Genomic DNA, 18,992 nt, shown 5'->3' on the forward strand with positions numbered 1-18,992 from the left:
CAAAGAATAAAATTTAGTCACCGCATGAGAAAACTAGAAATGTCCCCCCCAACCTTATAGCACATATACGAAAGAGTGCCTATTCTCCCAAACTTTTTTTTTTTTTAAAGATTTTATTTATTTATTTGACAGAGACAACCAGCGAGAGAGGGAACACAGGCAGGGGGAGTGGGAGAGGAAGAAGCAGGCTCCCAGCCGAGGAGCCCGATGTGGGGCTCGATCCCAGGACTCTGGGATCACGCCCTGAACCGAAGACAGATGCCTAATGACTGAGCCACCCAGGCACCCCTATTTTTCCCAAACTTGACAATAATCCTAAAAATTTATATGACCTTACCCAGCGAATTCTGGAGATGAGAGACATTTGTAAAATACCAATGATCCTGAAATAACAACCATAGTAAAGACTGAGTTAGCTTTTCAATTATCTTTCGAAGACTGAGTTATCTTTAAATTCTGACTGTGAAAAATTATGTTACAAAATTGCCGTAGAAGAGATGATCAGAGATTAGGCGGTATACTCACGTGTTTGCTACCTGCAGTTTGCCAAGCAGCTAATTAGTAAAAATGTTATTTTTGTGAATCATGTGATGTTTGTGGTATTTGCCAGCTTTTTATAGATTTTAATTTGCTGCAGTTTTCTGATTCAAAAATATTCGCTCTCATACTTAATTTTGTGTTCATAATTCTGTATTTTTAAGACCCCCCAGACCTACCCCAACCCCCTTTTTGTTTCATTCTTCATGCAGTGAGGCCCCACTCCCTCTCTCACCCGGTGTTGAGTGTCCTTGGCTTAATGATGGTCTTTGTAGTCAAACCAGAAAACTCACTGCACAGAATTGGCTTGTAAGCTCCCTAAGGACAGTCCCCCAACTCAGAGAACCTCACACAGAGCCAGATCCACTGGAAAAACTTAAGAAATACCTGTCAACAAAACCTCTGAAATGGGACCAGAATTCCCTGGAGCACATGACCCCAGCGGTCCCTCAGCGTGCCTTTCAGAAGTGGGACATGACTGGGGCCCTGCAGGTTGTTATGGAAGAGAAGTGTTTCTGCAGAGAGAGGATGTGGTCTCTGATTAATAATGTGATCCAGGCAGCCCAGCCATCAAGGAGAGATGACCCTTCTTGAGGTCAGGGTCAGACAGGGTTACTGACCCCAGAGCTGGGTTTGGACCCTGACAGGGCCAACACTGAGGAGCCAGGGGGGCTGGTGTTGGTGTCGGGGCCTTTCCGCCTCCCTTGTCTCTGTCCCCACAGTCCTCCTCCATCCCTTGCATCCTGTGCTTCTTCCCTGGTGGTTGGGGGAAGGGGACAATGGCACCCACCCAGCAGGCCTGCCCTTCCCCCCAGCAGCCTGCCCTTCCCCACCCTTGAGGCCAGAGCCTCTGTGAATTCAGAGCAGCCAGCAGTTCTGATTGCTTCTGTAACATGCAGTCACCTGTGCCTTCGGCCTCGTCCACTTGCAGACCCCAGCCACAGCAGGTGCAGTCAGTCCCTGTCCTCAGGGGCCCAGAGATGAGTGAGGGGCGCAGTGTGCATTTCCATCCACACAGAGCTCATTCAGCAGGAGCCACAGTGACACGAGTCCTTGCTAATATAACAGAAGACAATGGCTAACAGGTCAGTGTTTCCTCTCCCAGGTAATCGTTTGACAAGGACCTTGCCCAGTATTTCCCAAGGCATATCCAGAGAAAGGTTGGTCCCTAAGACACACCTGGAAAATATGCTTATGCGGACAAAGAGCTGTGCCGGGTGGTGCATCCGAACCCCATCTAGGAGAGCCTGAGACTCTGCAAATAAACCTGGTTGTTGCCCACCTGCCTCAAGGGTTTGTCTGTTCACACGCTGTTAGCGCCTCCCATCAGCATCTTTGGGATGTGAGCCCATTTTGGGAAATGCTGCCTTAGCTCAAAGTAGTGATTCCATAGATGAGACTTTCCAACCCCAGGCCAGGGAGGTTGCCAAGTTCAGAAGTAGCAGGGCTTTTCTGGCTCATTCTTCCCTGTTCTCCCCCCGCTCCCGTCCCCCGGCCCCGTTCTGTAGGTGGCTGCTTCCTTTCCTACATACAGGCTGGGCCTTTTCAGGGGCGTTCCCACGGCAGGAACCCTGCCCTGCCCAATGCCAACTTCCCCAGGCTCCTGCCCTTCGAAGGCCTCCGAGAGAGGGATTTCTTTTCTTTCCTTTTTTTTTTTTTTTAAGATTTTATTTATTTCTTCGACAGAGATAGAGACAGCCAGCAAGAGAGGGAACACAAGCAGGGGGAGTGGGAGAGGAAGAAGCAGGCTCTTAGTGGAGGAGCCTGATGTGGGGCTCGAACCCAGAACGCTGGGATCACACCCTGAGCTGAAGGCAGACGCTTAACCACGGTGCTACCTAGGCGCCCCGAGAGAGGGATTTCTAACCCCTTCAGGTGAACTGCCTGGGCCCAACGTAGGTCCCCACCCATAGCCATCTGTTTAATCAAGCCACCCCCGGTCTCCAAGATCTGCCCCTCCCTTCCAAGATCCTCCTGACCCAGCTTCCACAGAAAAAAGCAAGACCATGACAACATAGCTCTCACTTTTCGTAGTCTCAATGCCATCTTAGTTATCTTTAACAAAGGCGGTGGTGCATAACAGAGCCTTCTGAGAGAGGGGAGCCCAAGAAGGTTCTTCTGGGCATGCTCTGCAAGCTGAACGGGGGAGAAGTCTTATTCTCTGGAAGGGGACGGTGCATGAGCAGCTGTGGGGCGCAGGGCAGAAATGGGGATGCAACTGTCTGCTGTGGGACATAATGTTGGTCCTGTGTTGTTGAGCTCCCTGCCATAGAGCGGGGACCGTGACAGCGCCCCCTAGTGAGACTGTCGTGAGAATCAAGTGGAAGAGCACGGAGGGCCCAGGGTGGTGCCTGCCAGGTGGGAGGCGGTGGCACACGTTCCTTAAGATTGTGCACATTCCTCCGGAGCGCCCCGGGGGCGGGAGCGTCCTCTTACTTTTAGCGATTGGAGGTGGAAGGGTTGCAGTAAAGCGCTAAGTCTGACCTCCCCTTTGGCCCCCCAGCAAGATTCGCAGCCCATGCTGCAGTATCAGGATAATGTCAGAGAGAAATCCACAGCCACAGCCCACATCTGAGGGAGCCGCTAGATTTCGGAGGGCTGGACTTGAACGTGGCTGCTACCCTTGGCCCTGTGATTTGAACATGGCCAACCAACTTCAAAATAATGTATTGACTGGCGGTCATTTCCTGAAATTCCACTATGAGCATATCAGTCATTCCACTATGAGCAGCTTACATTCATTCCATGAATTCACCACATTTAAAGTGAGCACCTCCCTTGAGCAATGCAGGTGGAGATAGAATGTCTGGTCCCTGCCCTGAGGGCCTCCCCTCCTTCGTTGTTGTGATTTTGGAGACGAAAGGGATTCAGGAACACAAAGGCTTGCCCAGGGAGCCAGGCAGAGGGGGTAGGAGCTGCAGTAATTTCCTCGGCTATAAAATGAAAAAATAAATATTTATCTTACAGGGTTGTCATGAGGTCAGCTGAGCTAATGCTGGCATGAAATCCCTTGTGCATCGTACGTGCTTAACAGACGTTAGTTCCCTCCTCCGCTCAAAGATGTTCTTGGGTATTTATACCTGGATGTTCATGAGAGATCTCAGAGGAAGGTTTGCAGGAGAAAGTTGAGAGCGTTGCCCTCATTTGGGGGTGTGGGACAGAAAGGGGAAACTTGGGGCTCAGAGATGAACGTCTTTGACATTCCCCACGTGGCCACAAGGATCACTAATGTCCCCTTATCACAGAGGCCTTCCCGGACCATCACCCAATCCATCACTCTGTCTCCTTACCCTGCTTTCTTTTTATTCTTGCACCATTTCCCCTGGAGATACCATGCATTCGCTTGTTCAGCAGTCTTTCCGGCTCACAAATACACTCTGTCATGACAGGGACTTTGCTTTGTTCATTGCTGGGACTAAATCTCAGCACCGCCCATTTTTAGCCAATCTGGCCTTGGTCAAGTTATTCACCACTCTGTGCTTTTCTCATAGAGTTCATTTTGATAATGAAATGCAGTAACGATACAGCAGCACTCAGCACAGTGCCTGGCATATCGTCAGTTTTCAATAAATGGCAGCCATTGTCATGATTGGTTGCTTTCCAGTAAAGTTTTGCTTCCCACGAGTCAGCCGTCCGGAAGAGACCTCTGTGGCTATTCAGGGATTCGTCTCCTCCTGAGTGGAGCTAGAAATAGAGGCTGCGCTAATTGGGGAACCTTGAAAATACTGCTTACCTTTCAAAGCCGTTGAACTAACATCTGTAGGACACTGGTTCTCAAGTATGGCTATAAAGTGGGATCACCCAGGGAGTTTTAAAAAGTCCTGATGCTCGGGTCCTACCCCCCGGAGATTCTGACATAATTGGTATGGCAGGTGGCCTGAGAATCGGGATTCTCTTAAGTTCTCTGGGTGCTTCTAACGTGTAGCAGGTGTGAGAGCAGCTGCCCCAGGGTGCCACCCGATTTCTCCCTGAAGGTCAGCAAGACAAATGTCTAATTAGGGCCTGGCAGCCAGTGTCTCTTCGTAAACGGAGTCTTTGCTCACAGCCCATTAAAAATGAGTCACTTGGGCCCAACAGGGCCCCTCGTTGAAGGGTTGCTGTTGTGGGGTGGCATCCTAAGACTCTAGTGCCCCACAGAGGAACGCTTGGAGACCAAGAGCACAAACAGATGGGGAAACTGAGGCTGGAGGCACCAAACAAGCCTTCCCTCCATCCACCTCTCCAACCAGCTCAGCGGCCCATCCCTGGGGAGGATGGGGGGAATAGAGCTGGTGATCCTGGTACATCTCCAAACAAAACATTTTGTCATGTCTTCAAACTGTGGTAGAAATCAGAGTTCATGGTTTGGATCCTGTGAGATTAATGTCCAAAGCTTTTATCTATGGTGTCAGCTCTACTGTTATTAGAAGACAACCACATTCCAAGAAAGCACTTTTTAAAAAGAAGCCCATCCCATTGCTCCCACTTTTCTGCTGTTTTAAAAGTAAGAGGAAGGGGGTGCCTGGGTGGCTCAGTCGGTTAAGCATCCAACTCTTGGTTTCAGCTCAGGTCGTGATCTTGGGGCTGTGGGATCGGAGCCCTGTGTCAGGCTCCAGGCTTTTAGGGGAGTCTGCTTTACATTCTTTCCCTCCCCCTCTACTCCTCCCCCCACTCACATGCTCTCTCTCTAAATAAATAAAATCTTTTAAAAAATCAATAAATAAAAAATAAAAGTAAGAGGAAGTACATTGTGCTGAGTGAAATAAGCCAGTTGCAAAAGGACATGATTGCACTTGGATGGGTAGTCAGATTGACAGAGAGGGAAAGTAGAAGGGTGGGGCTGGGGGCCAGGCACTTGTTTGATGGGGACAGACTCAGTTTTGTGAAACAGATGGTGATGGGTTGGACAACAATGTGAGTGTACTCAGTGCCACTAAATTGTAGTCTCGAAAGTGGTTAAGATGGTGAATTTTAAGTTAAGCATATTTTGCCACAATTGGAAACAAATTATTCTTCGAAAAGCAATTCTATCCAGGCGCCTGGCTGGCCCAGTCAGTAGAGCACGTGACTCTTGATCTCAGGGTTGTGAGTTCAAGCCCCATGTTGGGCATGGAGCCTACTTTAAAAAAAAAAAAAAAAAAGCAATTCTATCATCTTTTTTTTTTTTTAAATATAAAGAGAAGTAACCACATGGAGTCTGTCGGCCTGTATGAACTTAACTGGGCTTTGATTGATTTCCGTGGAAACCTAGGAAGAGATTGTGTATTTCACTGGCCAGGATCCCCCTGTGCACAGAGCGGGGAAGCAGCAGCCCCAGCGGAAGTAGCGATCAGCATTGAGGGCATCTTGAAGTTAAGGACAGCTCGGTGCAGCTGGTGGAACCGTACCCTCTTCAGCCGTGTGGATCGTAGCTGCATGAACAGAATGTACCTGATGACTTCCCAGGGATTGTGCTGTGCACTGGGCTTTTAAGATTGTGCGATTCTTTCCTCTGCTTGAGAGATTCCCTGCTGCATATTTTCATGGAAATGAGTTTAATAGAGTGAGTTTGGAGTCAGCAGTGAGAAAGGCTATTTGGCGGTGGTGTTTTAAGGCTTCTACCTGCCTGATAGGAATATTGGCACAAATAGGAATTATACCTTAGGAGGAAAGACTGGAGGAGGAAGGCCATACGTCTGTGCGTAGAGGCTCCTCTGGGAGGGTGTTGTTTTTCTAAATGATCTTTTGATGAGGGTAACATGAAGAATTAACCCCTATTATGGGTCAGCCTGCTGCTCGGAGGGGGAAATCTGCCTGGCCTGTGAGCAGGGCGGAGCATGAGTCCTTGGGGCCGGACACAACAGGCAAGATAAGCTAGGGCCCTGCGGGTCCAGGTTTGGCCCCCTGAGCTGCAGCATCACCTGTCCACCTGACGACCTGAGTCTGCGTCTGGTCTCAGTCCCCGAGTATTCGAGTGCACACCAAAGTCTGAGGAGCAGGGCTCGTGACACCCACCAGGAGGGCGGGGGTGGTGCATCCCTCCGCAAGGTCCTCGGTGCTGTGCCTGGACGCCTGTGCCTGTTAGGAGCCCAGTCCCCCCTCAGACAGCCCTGATGGCTTTAGAGGCTTTTCTGATGTGAAAGGCAGCAGCGCCGCCTACTCAGAGGGAAAGCGCTCCATGCACACGGCCTGGGGTGGAATCCCAGCTTGCTACATACAGCCTGTGTGACCCTGGATAGATTGCTTACCCTCTCTGTGCCTCCGACTCCTCCCTGTGAAATGGCTATAATGAGAGTCCCTGCCTCACTTGCTGTGAGGATGAAGTGAGTTAATCCATATGCAGCAGAGCAGTTTGAGGAGCTCAATAAATGTTAGCTGTTATTATCCTATTACATAGATTTCTGTCTCACGCTTTGGCTCACATCTGTCCCCAGAGCCTCAGAGAACAAGCTTAACTCCTCGTCCATGTGACAGCCTTGCAAACGTCTAAAGGCAGCTGTCAGGGTGCCTGGGTGACTCAGTCAGTTGAGCATCTGTCTCTTGATTTCGGCTCAGGTCATGATCTCAGGGTCGTGAGATCGAGCCCGGAATCAGGCTCTGCACTCAGCATGGGGTCTGCTTGAGATTCTCTCTCTCCCTCTCTCTCTGCCCCTCCTGCTGCTCGTGCACTCTCTCACTCTCTCTCTCTCTCTCTCTCTCTAATAAATAAATAAAAACTTAAAGGCAGCTTCATGCCACCCACCCCCTGTATGTTCTCCAGGCTCAAAGTCCCCAGTCTTTCCCATCCCTTATGTGACATCTCTTTGATTTCCACAGCACGCCCACCAGAAGGTCTTCTGGGAACTTGCATGTCTACAAGAATCACAGCATCCATGCAACAGCCTGCATTGACCCCTAAGGCTAACAGTTTTACTTCTCCACAGCCTGATTTCTTTTTCCCTGATCTAGTTTCTTCTAGATCAGACGGGTGCCTACGTGTGCTGCAAGGAAGCGTGGTGCCCAGGGGCCTTCCGAAGGCCTTCCTGAGACCCGTGATCCCTTGCTCTCCAGAGAGTAGCATCTGGCGGCCAGCTAGGCTTGCAAGCCTCTCCAGGCTGCGAGGGACAGGGACTGCAGAGCCTGTCGACACCTAGCTCTGTAAACACCCTGCCCTGTAGTAAGAATTCGCAGGAGCCCTACCAGAGGACCAGACCTGCCCAGGGCAAATGGAAAAACAGAGCAGCCTCTCCCAGCCTCCGCTGACGCTCCCGTCCTACTCACTACCCCTCCTTCCTCACTCTGCAACCCTCCATGGCTGCCTTAGTTCTTGCTGGTGTTCTCAAACTAGGCGGGGGCTCACAGGCTCCCTGGGGAGCTCATTCAAGCTGCAGATGGTGACTCCATGTCAGTAGCTTTGGGCAATCTGTACCTCTCACCAGCACTTCTGATTCTCGTCATTATAGGGGTCCATTAACTTTCAGAACAGAGGTCATTCTCCTCAGCCCCTCTGTCCACATGCCCAGATGTCTCTGTGTCCCCTGAGCACATTCTAGGTCTTCCCACCCTCTGCCTTGACTCACACTGGTGCCCACTGTCAGCACAGAGCTATCTAAGATGTCCCCATCCATCAAGACCAGCGCAAACCTCATCTCCAGGAAGCCCTCCCGACCCACTGCGAGACAAAACCTGCGCCTCTGCATTCTGAGCAGGCCTCCTCCTCACTGCTCACCAGGACTCTGTTTGGGGTGCGTGGTGGTGGAGGTCTGGCCACGTACAGGTTAGAGCGTGGGCTCTGAGACAGATACCGTAGGCCACTTCCCAGTCATGGGACCTTGGGCAGGTGGTGTGACTACTCTGTGGAGAACCTGCATCGAGAGGCTGATGGGAGGACTGCAGAACGAATGTGTGTAAAATGCTAACACAGGGGCGCCTGGGGGGTGCCGTCTGTTAAGTGTCCGACTCTTGGTTCAGCTCAGGTCATGACGGCAGGGTCGTGAGATCTAGCCCCGGGCTCCGTGCTGAGTGCAGAGTCTGCGCAAGACTCACTCTCCCTCTGCCCTTCCCTCCCTCTGTCTCTTTCTCTCAAATAAATAAATAGATCTTAAAAAAAAAAAAGGTAAAATGTTAACACAGCGCCCAGCACAGAGCAAGCCCCACGTAAATGTTGACCAAGATCATTTCCTTATCCTTCTGACAATCGTATTGAATGTTTCATCTCTTTAACTACGTTATATACTCTTTGAAGACAGAGATGGTTTTAATTATCATCCACATTTGCACCGCACAGGGACAACGCATGCCAGAGACTTCTGGTAGAGAAGGTGAGGCTGTCAGAGTCGTCCCCTGTGCTGGCCTGGAAGCGGGGGACAGCCCTAAGCAGCCATTCAGGATGAGGGGAGAAACCAGCCTTTGCACCTTGTCACACACCACCCCCACACCACACACTCAGCTACAATTCACTGGGCTTTTATTCTTCAGAGAATGTGTCCCCATTTAAATTCTCCCTATCCCTGTGAGGTATATGGGAGCATGCCTTCTCCCGCAGCCTTCTGTCTCCCAGACACAAGGGATCAGCCTGGGGCGGGGGGCGGTGGAGGCAGACAGAGCAAGCGGCACAGAGCTGGAGCCGACCCCCTGCTGGAGGCGCCGATCGGTGCCCACCCTTCTGGAGTGAGTTTGAGCAAGGCTGTTCTGCGCTCAGCTGGGACTGAGTGCGGTGTCCCTTCTCCCTCTGCCCAGAGGATGCTCAGAGCATTTATTATGCCTTCCCTCTGATCTGTTGGGGGCCCTAATTACCCTCCTCCGAGGGCAGCGGCTGCTAGATGATTTCCCAAATACCTATGATGCCTTTAAAATCAGAGCCTCCCCTTGGCTGTACTGGACCCTAAAAGGAAACAAAATGGGCTGTTGGAGCAGTCGCTGAAGAAGGCCTGAAGGCCCCCATGACAGGGTCTAGACAGGAAATCCTGTCCAGCTGCCTCCCTCCCAAGGAGCACCTCCAAAATCAGCTTCTCACCAGGAGCACCAGGGGACAGGGTGGCAGGAGGAAAGGGACCCTCGGGAAAGGGCAGCTCCGGTTTTGCATCTTTCGTGCTGAAAGGGGGCCATGGAGAGTCATGGAAGTGCTGGTTTCCTGTCTCAGAGCGGTGGTCCCTTATGACTCACACAACGGTGCGTCACGTGGAGACCAGGTCTGACGACTGAGGACGCGTTCTTCCACATCCAAATGGAGCTGAAGCGATCCCCACCCTGCAGGCTCAGACAGGAAAGCCATTTAAAGATTCCTGTGGAGCCGATGTACTTACTGATTTGTGAGCCCTTCTGCTAAAACTGAGTCTCCGCTCCTGGGTGTTCTTTAAAAATTTATCTTTTTATTCTAGAAAGTTCTGACTTTCGCCCCATCCACTCCACTGAAACTTTCTTGAATTCACATCACCAGGATCATGTTGTGGGCTCCAGAGCCTCTCTTGCTTGGACACCCAGGGCTCATCTCAGCTGAGGGCAGGACCCCTGCCACCACCTCCTTCCCCATGTCTGCCCCCCCTCCACCCCTGAAAGGGAGCCTCCTCTGTTCCCATCACCCCCTTCCCCAGGGCTCCTCTTGCCCCAGAACCTGACAGCAGACACTGCAGATTCCCAAATTCTCCTCTGCCCTGTGGCTTCTGAAACACATCAGTATGTCCTCTGTTTCCAGAAGGGCCTGAGGGACAAGTGACCACAGGGAAGCAGCAGCTTCTCAGCGTTTGTGCCAAAGTAAGGAAGAGCTGTGGGTGAACTTCCTCAGCTGCTCTCGTGGTCTGGCCCTTCTTTCTGGCCCAGGGGCAGCCTTGCCCATGCAAACATCTTTCTTTTACTTTCCAGAAGGACGCCCCCCTGTGTCCTCACTGCAGTCCTCACCTGCAGATAGGACGGGAAATTCCGTCAGAGAAGACTCCCCTTCTGTTGCCTCCCCTCTGGCTGACTCTGCTTTTGTCTTCCTCTGGCCAGCTCAGTCTCTGACTGGTGGAAAATCAGTCAAACCATTTCTTATTTATGACCTGCCCACCCAGAGCGAACTTCTACAGTTCGGCTTGTGTCTGTAATTTTTTTAAGATTTTTTTCTTTAAAGATCTTACTGATTTAGAGAGTGGGGGAGAGAGAGAGAGTGGGGGGGGTGGCGGGGCAGAGGGGGGAGAGAATCTCAAGCAGACTCCCCGCTAAGCTTGGAGCCCCACGAGGGACTCAATCCTACGAGCCTGAGATCATGACCTGAGCCAAAATCAAGAGTCAGATGCTTAACTGACTGAGCCACCCAGGCGCCCCTAAGATTTTAAGTAATCTCTACACCTGACGTGGGGCTTGAAGTCACAACCCCGAGATCAAGAATTGCATATTCCGTGCTCGCTTCGGCAGCACATATACTAAAATTGGAACGATACAGAGAAGATTAGCATGGCCCCTGCGCAAGGATGACACGCAAATTCGTGAAGCGTTCCATATAAAAAAAAAAAAAAAGAATTGCATATTCCACTGACTGAGGCAGCAAGGCGCCCCAGTGTATCTGTAACTTTTAGAATCAAACTTAAACCCCTACAAACTACTGCACATTCAGCAACACAGATGAGTCCAGCTGCTTTGTGCTAAGTGAAGGAATTTAGACTCAAAAAGGGGCTAGAACTCCATGTATATGACATTCTGTATAAAGCAAAACCAGAGGACAGAAAAGGAAGATCGCTAGGGGCCTGGGGGCAGGGGAGGTGAGAAGACGGGGACAGGAGGGAATCTAAGGAGTTCATTTGGGTGGGAGCATTGAGGCCGGGGAATGGGTACGCTGTGGTCACTTCCTCTTTCCCCTTTCCCTCCACCAGTTTGGGGCCCTATTCTGAAGAAATACGTACTGCAGGGGAGGGGGAACTGCTGTAGTCCTGTAGGGCTCTTGGAAGGTTTGAAACACTTAATAAATCTTTGCCGAACAAATGAAGAGATTCTGGATTAACCGATCAAAAGCTCCTGAGTTTTTGGGTTTCTTAACTTTTCATCTGCTTTAGCCTGGGTCTGTGATAACTTCCTACATCGAGAAAAAGGGCAATTCAAATGCTAAATGGAGAGTTACATCAGCAGATATCAAGACCATCCCTAGACTCTCCCACTGGATCCCCTCAGTCTGAATTGTCTCACCTTAACCCCCAAATGGCTCTGCCTTCTCAATTTAGAGAGACTGTTCCAGGTCATCCAAATGGACACCTCCCAGGTGACACTGTTGGGCCAACTTCCTAAATTATGTAGAGAACATTTTCCAAATTGTNGAACCGATCAAAAGCTCCTGAGTTTTTGGGTTTCTTAACTTTTCATCTGCTTTAGCCTGGGTCTGTGATAACTTCCTACATCGAGAAAAAGGGCAATTCAAATGCTAAATGGAGAGTTACATCAGCAGATATCAAGACCATCCCTAGACTCTCCCACTGGATCCCCTCAGTCTGAATTGTCTCACCTTAACCCCCAAATGGCTCTGCCTTCTCAATTTAGAGAGACTGTTCCAGGTCATCCAAATGGACACCTTCCAGGTGACACTGTTGGGCCAACTTCCTAAATTATGTAGAGAACATTTTCCAAATTGCCTGGCTATATTTTCCATTCTGTGCGAAACCACTTATGTCACCCCCAAATCTTGTAGGGAAGGATTCTGTCCCAGACCTCAAATCCTTGAGCAGTGGCTGAAATCAGCTAGGACATCTATCCCGCCCCAAAAGACACTGTGGAGCTCCCAGAATCCTCTGGGCCAACCAAAGCTGCATCCACTCTGCCATTTAGGGCTCTTTGCATACTCCCTTCACCTGTACCTGTTATGAAGCTGGCCTAACCCGTTGTCAGCAGGGTCTTGGCGTCTCTGGCGTTGTAGCCACATTAATTCTAATCCTCAGCACCAACGTAATTGGCTTAATTTCAAATGTATGGCTGTTCCTGAGATTCAGCTACTGGATCAATGGAATTCCAGGTTCTCATCATTACTCTGTTGATGGTGGTAATGAACTTGAGTTTGGCTCCTGTGTGTCCATCTTCTGACTAGATGAGGGCAAATTTGTTTTGCATAGTTACATCAAGTTGGGATGGGAAAGGCTTCCTCCCGAAATACTGGTATCTTGCCTCCCCATCCCCAGAGGAGAACCCCTGGGCTTCAGGAAAGGCTCCAGAGTGGAAGGATCCTGGACAGAGTGCTGTCTTCAGGTGGAAAGAAACAAGGAAGCACTTGGGAGAGAGGGTATATCTGCACGTGGCTGACCATCGGAACCGGGGGTTTTGTCTTCCAGGGTTATCTGTCGGAAGGGTTGGTAACTAAGTGGTACCGCTCGCCGCGTCTGCTGCTGTCTCCGAACAACTACACCAAAGCCATCGACATGTGGGCCGCCGGCTGCATCCTGGCCGAGATGCTCACGGGGAGAATGCTCTTCGCTGGTAAGACACTAACCACGCCATCGTCCTTCTCCTCTGGTGGTGTTCTATAAAAAGAGAGAACTGATTGAAAGAAAAAAAACCCCACACACAAAAAAACCCATGCTAATCACAAAACATCCTGGTCTTTCTCTTTAAAATGACCTGTAGGGCTTTATGGACCTACTTGGAGGCCCCTTATCATTTCTGGCAAAATACTGGAAATAGCCTTTTGAGGGCAGAACTTTCAAAATCAAGTAACTACTTCTATTCAAGCACCTTAGATTGATGCTGGAAACATCCATCCTACATTTTCAGCTCCTTCCTCCTCTCTCCCTGCCCTTGTGAGCAGTCATTCTGGAGTGTTGATTTGGAGCGGGGACCCCACAAGGGGCTCCCAGAGTCCCTGAACTGACCCTCCATGAGCCCACACAGGGGAGGCCGAAGGGACCACTTCAGAACAGAGCCTGAGCTGCTGGGGGCAGCATCCCAGCATTCATGTCCGCTTGGTGCTACACGGGGAGTCGTTGGGGGACACGGAGGAGCCCCACCATAGGCCATCAGCTTCTGGCAGATTGGAATTGGTGGTAAGGGGAGGGCATTCTGAGCAGCTAGATGAATCTGGGGACTTCTCGAAGATAGAAAGTCTTGGTTAAGGATTTAAACTGGTAGAAGTAAGTGGAAAGGCTATCAAGCAAAAAGGGAAAATGGAAGCAATGGGATTAAGAACAGCCTGGAAGTCGAGGGGGACAGCGAGGAGAGACCTGACCGCCACCAGCAGGGCCACCGCTGACAGAGAGTCCGTGCTCGGGCAGCAAAGACAAGTTGCATTCCTGAGACTCATAAAGACTAAAGCATCTTATGCACGAGTGTCCAGCCTGCTGCCCGGCAGGGAGATGGTGCTCAGTAAGTCACGATCTGGGGAAGGAGTGAAGGAGCAAAGGAGTAAATAAATGCCTGGCTCCGTCCTGTCCCAGGATGCTAATTCTGCAGACCTGGCATAGCCTGTCCTGCTCCCTCTGCCCGAAGGAGCACAGGATGCATTCCAGAGCCGGTTGGTTATTTCTGATTGTACCCCTGCTCATGACGAGCCTCCTGATTGGAAACCAAAAGGTGAGGCTCGGTCCTGGTTTTAAAATCACTTCCTTTCCCAGCCTGGTAAAGAACATGCGGAGAGGCGTCTGGCAAGGAGGACTTGGGAAGTCTTGGGCCCAGCTGTTCCTGTCCCATTCGCTCTGGCTGGCTCAGTCTGTATCAAATGACTCCATTCCAGAGGCAGAGACATTTGACAAAGCCACGCCCCAGAGGCGGCAAGCACCCTGCCTACGGTCACACAGCAAGTCAGTGGCAGAGTGAAGACCAGAACCCAGGTCCCTCGGCCCCCAGCCCGATGCCGCTCCCACCGTCCTGTGCGCCCCCCAGGCCTCCCAGAGGCTTCCACCACCCCAGCCACTTGGGCAACACACTTAACCATCTGGTATTTGGCTCCCCAGGGGCTCACGAGCTGGAGCAGATGCAGCTCATCCTGGAGACCATCCCCGTGATCCGGGAGGAGGACNAATTCCAGGTTCTCATCATTACTCTGTTGATGGTGGTAATGAACTTGAGTTTGGCTCCTGTGTGTCCATCTTCTGACTAGATGAGGGCGAATTTGTTTTGCATAGTTACATCAAGTTGGGATGGGAAAGGCTTCCTCCCGAAATACTGGTATCTTGCCTCCCCATCCCCAGAGGAGAACCCCTGGGCTTCAGGAAAGGCTCCAGAGTGGAAGGATCCTGGACAGAGTGCTGTCTTCAGGTGGAAAGAAACAAGGAAGCACTTGGGAGAGAGGGTATATCTGCACGTGGCTGACCATCGGAACCGGGGGTTTTGTCTTCCAGGGTTATCTGTCGGAAGGGTTGGTAACTAAGTGGTACCGCTCGCCGCGTCTGCTGCTGTCTCCGAACAACTACACCAAAGCCATCGACATGTGGGCCGCCGGCTGCATCCTGGCCGAGATGCTCACGGGGAGAATGCTCTTCGCTGGTAAGACACTAACCACGCCATCGTCCTTCTCCTCTGGTGGTGTTCTATAAAAAGAGAGAACTGATTGAAAGAAAAAAAACCCCACACACAAAAAAACCCATGCTAATCACAAAACATCCTGGTCTTTCTCTTTAAAATGACCTGTAGGACTTTATGGACCTACTTGGAGGCCCCTTATCATTTCTGGCAAAATACTGGAAATAGCCTTTTGAGGGCAGAACTTTCAAAATCAAGTAACTACTTCTATTCAAGCACCTTAGATTGATGCTGGAAACATCCATCCTACATTTTCAGCTCCTTCCTCCTCTCTCCCTGCCCTTGTGAGCAGTCATTCTGGAGTGTTGATTTGGAGCGGGGACCCCACAAGGGGCTCCCAGAGTCCCTGAACTGACCCTCCATGAGCCCACACAGGGGAGGCCGAAGGGACCACTTCAGAACAGAGCCTGAGCTGCTGGGGGCAGCATCCCAGCATTCATGTCCGCTTGGTGCTACACGGGGAGTCGTTGGGGGACACGGAGGAGCCCCACCATAGGCCATCAGCTTCTGGCAGATTGGAATTGGTGGTAAGGGGAGGGCATTCTGAGCAGCTAGATGAATCTGGGGACTTCTCGAAGATAGAAAGTCTTGGTTAAGGATTTAAACTGGTAGAAGTAAGTGGAAAGGCTATCAAGCAAAAAGGGAAAATGGAAGCATTGGGATTAAGAACAGCCTGGAAGTCGAGGGGGACAGCGAGGAGAGACCTGACTGCCACCAGCAGGGCCACCGCTGACAGAGAGTCCGTGCTCGGGCAGCAAAGACAAGTTGCATTCCTGAGACTCATAAAGACTAAAGCATCTTATGCACGAGTGTCCAGCCTGCTGCCCGGCAGAGAGATGGTGCTCAGTAAGTCACGATCTGGGGAAGGAGTGAAGGAGCAAAGGAGTAAATAAATGCCTGGCTCCGTCCTGTCCCAGGATGCTAATTCTGCAGACCTGGCATAGCCTGTCCTGCTCCCTCTGCCCGAAGGAGCACAGGATGCATTCCAGAGCCGGTTGGTTATTTCTGATTGTACCCCTGCTCATGACGAGCCTCCTGATTGGAAACCAAAAGGTGAGGCTCGGTCCTGGTTTTAAAATCACTTCCTTTCCCAGCCTGGTAAAGAACATGCGGAGAGGCGTCTGGCAAGGAGGACTTGGGAAGTCTTGGGCCCAGCTGTTCCTGTCCCATTCGCTCTGGCTGGCTCAGTCTGTATCAAATGACTCCATTCCAGAGGCAGAGACATTTGACAAAGCCACGCCCCAGAGGCGGCAAGCACCCTGCCTACGGTCACACAGCAAGTCAGTGGCAGAGTGAAGACCAGAACCCAGGTCCCTCGGCCCCCAGCCCGATGCCGCTCCCACCGTCCTGTGCGCCCCCCAGGCCTCCCAGAGGCTTCCACCACCCCAGCCACTTGGGCAACACACTTAACCATCTGGTATTTGGCTCCCCAGGGGCTCACGAGCTGGAGCAGATGCAGCTCATCCTGGAGACCATCCCCGTGATCCGGGAGGAGGACAAGGAGGAGCTGCTCCGGGTGATGCCTTCGTTCGTCAGCGGCAGCTGGGAGGTGAAGAGGCCGCTGCGCCATCTGCTCCCCGAAGTGAACGGCGAAGGTACCTCTGCCCGCAGCGGGCTGGCGTCCACGAGGCTGCGCTCTGCCTTCACCTGGGTGCCGGGCGGGAGGTCCCCTTCCAGAAGGACCGAGCACCGTTCCTAGACAGAGAAGCCAGGCCGCTCCACTGTGGCAGAAGTTGCCCTAGCTACTTCCAGACGGAGCGATGTTTGGCCCGGAGTTCGGCCGTCAGGCAGCCCTCAAGGCAGTGCGTGGTGGTCCGCCAGAGTCCACCCGTTATGCTTCCTTTTCTTTCTCATCTCCTCACTTGCCTTCCTCCCTCTCCTCCTCCATCTCCCTTTCCCTTCTTCCCCTTGATGATGTGGTGCAGAGAACATGAATTTTTTGAGCATGAGACCCAGACCCAGACTCAATTCCCAGTTGCATTGGAGAGTAGCTGTTGGGTCTTGAGTAAGTTTCCTAATCTCTCTGCACCTCAGTTTCCTTAACTGTAAAGTGGGTACAGTGATACATGTCACATGGGGACATTGTGACAGGCAATAAAATAGAGTGCGTAAAGCCCTGGGCGTAGGATAGTTGCTCTGTAGTCTTAAATGTTAACATTACGGGCACCCAGGTGGCTCAGTCCGTGAAGCATCTGCCTTCGGCTCAGGTCATGATCTCAGGGTCCTGGGGTTGAGCCCCATGTCGTGCTCCGTGGGGAGTCTGCTTCTCCCTCTCCCCCTGCCCTACTCCCTGCTCAAGCTCTGTCTCTCTCTCAAATGAATAAATAAATAAAATCTTTAAATAAAATGTTAACGTTATCCCTGGGCCTCATACCTGCCAGAGGCTTCCTTAGGAGACCCCTACTTACACTAGGTAGGATACAGGTTCAGCCAATTATAAGAGAGATCCAAATTCTTAATGACTTAAATAAGATTTATTTCTTATTCAAGAAAGAAGTTGTTAAGAAGTTTATTTCTGTCTTCTATAATAATCACAAAGCAGACAGTCCAGGGCCAAGGCAGTGAGCCTGCTGCACAAAGTCGTCCAGGGGCCCAGGCCCCTTCCTTCTTGTTGTTCAGCCGTCGTAGGGTACTGCCCTTACGACCTGGAGGAAGGTGGGGAAGGAGGGCAGGTCTGCTTGCCCTTAAGGTTGTGAGCCAGAATTTGGACACCTCACCTCCACTCGTGTTTTGTTGGCCAGAACTTAGTCCCACAGCCCCAGGTCGCTGCAGGAGGCAGTGAAAAAGGTATTTATTCCACGCCACTTTGTGTCCATTATTACGAATGAGACCATCAAGAAACCAAGAACTTGGACCACCAGGGTCTTCTAACAGCGTCCTTAGCCATGATCCCCACTCAATCGTAAGCTGCCTCAGTTTTCTCTGCATTAAAGGGGAGGAGGGATCATTTGATTCACCACCAATGAAGACTCAGCCCATCTGTATTTGAGTCCTAGGACCCTGCAGAAATCCCACCACGAGACAACAGGTGCATTCACCTCTCAGGAATTCTGGATCAGGGACGTGTCACCCTGTGCCCTCCCCCAAGCAACCAGACACACAGCAGCCCCTTGGCAACTTGGCTGTCAGTCAGAGTGGTGCACTGTGTCTCAGCAAAATCAGAGTTGGTCCTGATAGGAGATAAAGCTCCTCGCTGTTGTCAGCAGCATCCCCCGACGTGTATTAAGCCACCACCGTGCTCGAGATGGCATTTCAGAGACACGAGAGGTGCTCTCGCTGGGAAGACGGGGGAACACTGACCAGGGGCGAGAACAAAGACTAAGGAACACATCCTAAGGGGCCAGTGAGACCTCCTGGTATTTAGGGGAGAGGGAGGGAGCGGAGAGGGACAGAGAAGCTGGCCGGGGAGACACGGTGAGGACCCAGATCAGCAGGACACGTCCTGTTGGTAGGAGGTGAGGCTGGAGAGGTGAGAAGGGCTAGGAGGCCGATGAGTTTGGACTCGGTCCTGTAGCTGAACAGGTGTTCACTAAAGCCAGGCTTGCTCCACCCTCCTGACGTGCCAATTCAACTCCAGCCAAAACTCAACTCCAACCAAAACTTAATTCCAACCAAAACTCAGTTCCAACCAAAATTCTCTCACCAGCCTCTGGCCTTGAAAAGTTGGCCTTGAAAAGATGTCTCCAGCTGACCTCTGGCTTTTGGAGAATGAGGGGTCCCTGAAATGAAATACGGGTGGGGGGAGGGCACCAAGCCCACCCACCCAGGAGAGCCGGATGGTGACCTGCAGTCCCTCCCTCTGCTGTACATCCAAGGCCCCACAGGCCTGGGAAGACGCAGAGTGTCTGTCTGGCAGTAGCCCCAGAGAGGCTCAAAGGGCAGCCTGGGTGACTGTGTCCCTCAGCAGCTGACATAGCCGTCAGGGCAGGACGAGGAAGACAGGCCCTGAGACTATAATATCAAGGCATCAGTTCTACGCTCCATTTACTCTACGAAGTAAAGGTGTCACAAGTGACAAATCTGCTGAGGAAACCTAATATGGAAACAAG

General features: G+C 51.4%; 1 protein-coding gene and 1 non-coding gene across 3 annotated transcripts in view; both read left to right on the forward strand.

Annotated features, from left to right (window-relative positions):
• MAPK4 (mitogen-activated protein kinase 4) overlaps positions 1–18,992 on the forward strand; it is a 152,743-nt gene that overhangs the window by 119,368 nt on the left and 14,383 nt on the right. The window contains exons 3-4 of one of the 2 annotated variants that reach the window (XM_034642436.1): positions 12,762–12,906; positions 16,377–16,538. In XM_034642436.1, coding sequence (XP_034498327.1) covers positions 12,762–12,906; positions 16,377–16,538 — 307 coding nt within the window. Of the gene's footprint in view, positions 1–12,761; positions 12,907–14,743; positions 14,908–16,376; positions 16,539–18,992 lie in introns of those variants that run through there. The other variant, XM_034642435.1, reaches the window with a different exon arrangement.
• On the forward strand, positions 10,851–10,957 carry LOC117796228. The gene has a single exon (XR_004620594.1). It is a non-coding gene; the product is annotated as a U6 spliceosomal RNA (small nuclear RNA).

The sequence above is a fragment of the Ailuropoda melanoleuca genome, chromosome 14 (genome assembly GCF_002007445.2).
Source record: "Ailuropoda melanoleuca isolate Jingjing chromosome 14, ASM200744v2, whole genome shotgun sequence".
NCBI classification, from domain to species: Eukaryota; Metazoa; Chordata; class Mammalia; order Carnivora; family Ursidae; genus Ailuropoda; species Ailuropoda melanoleuca.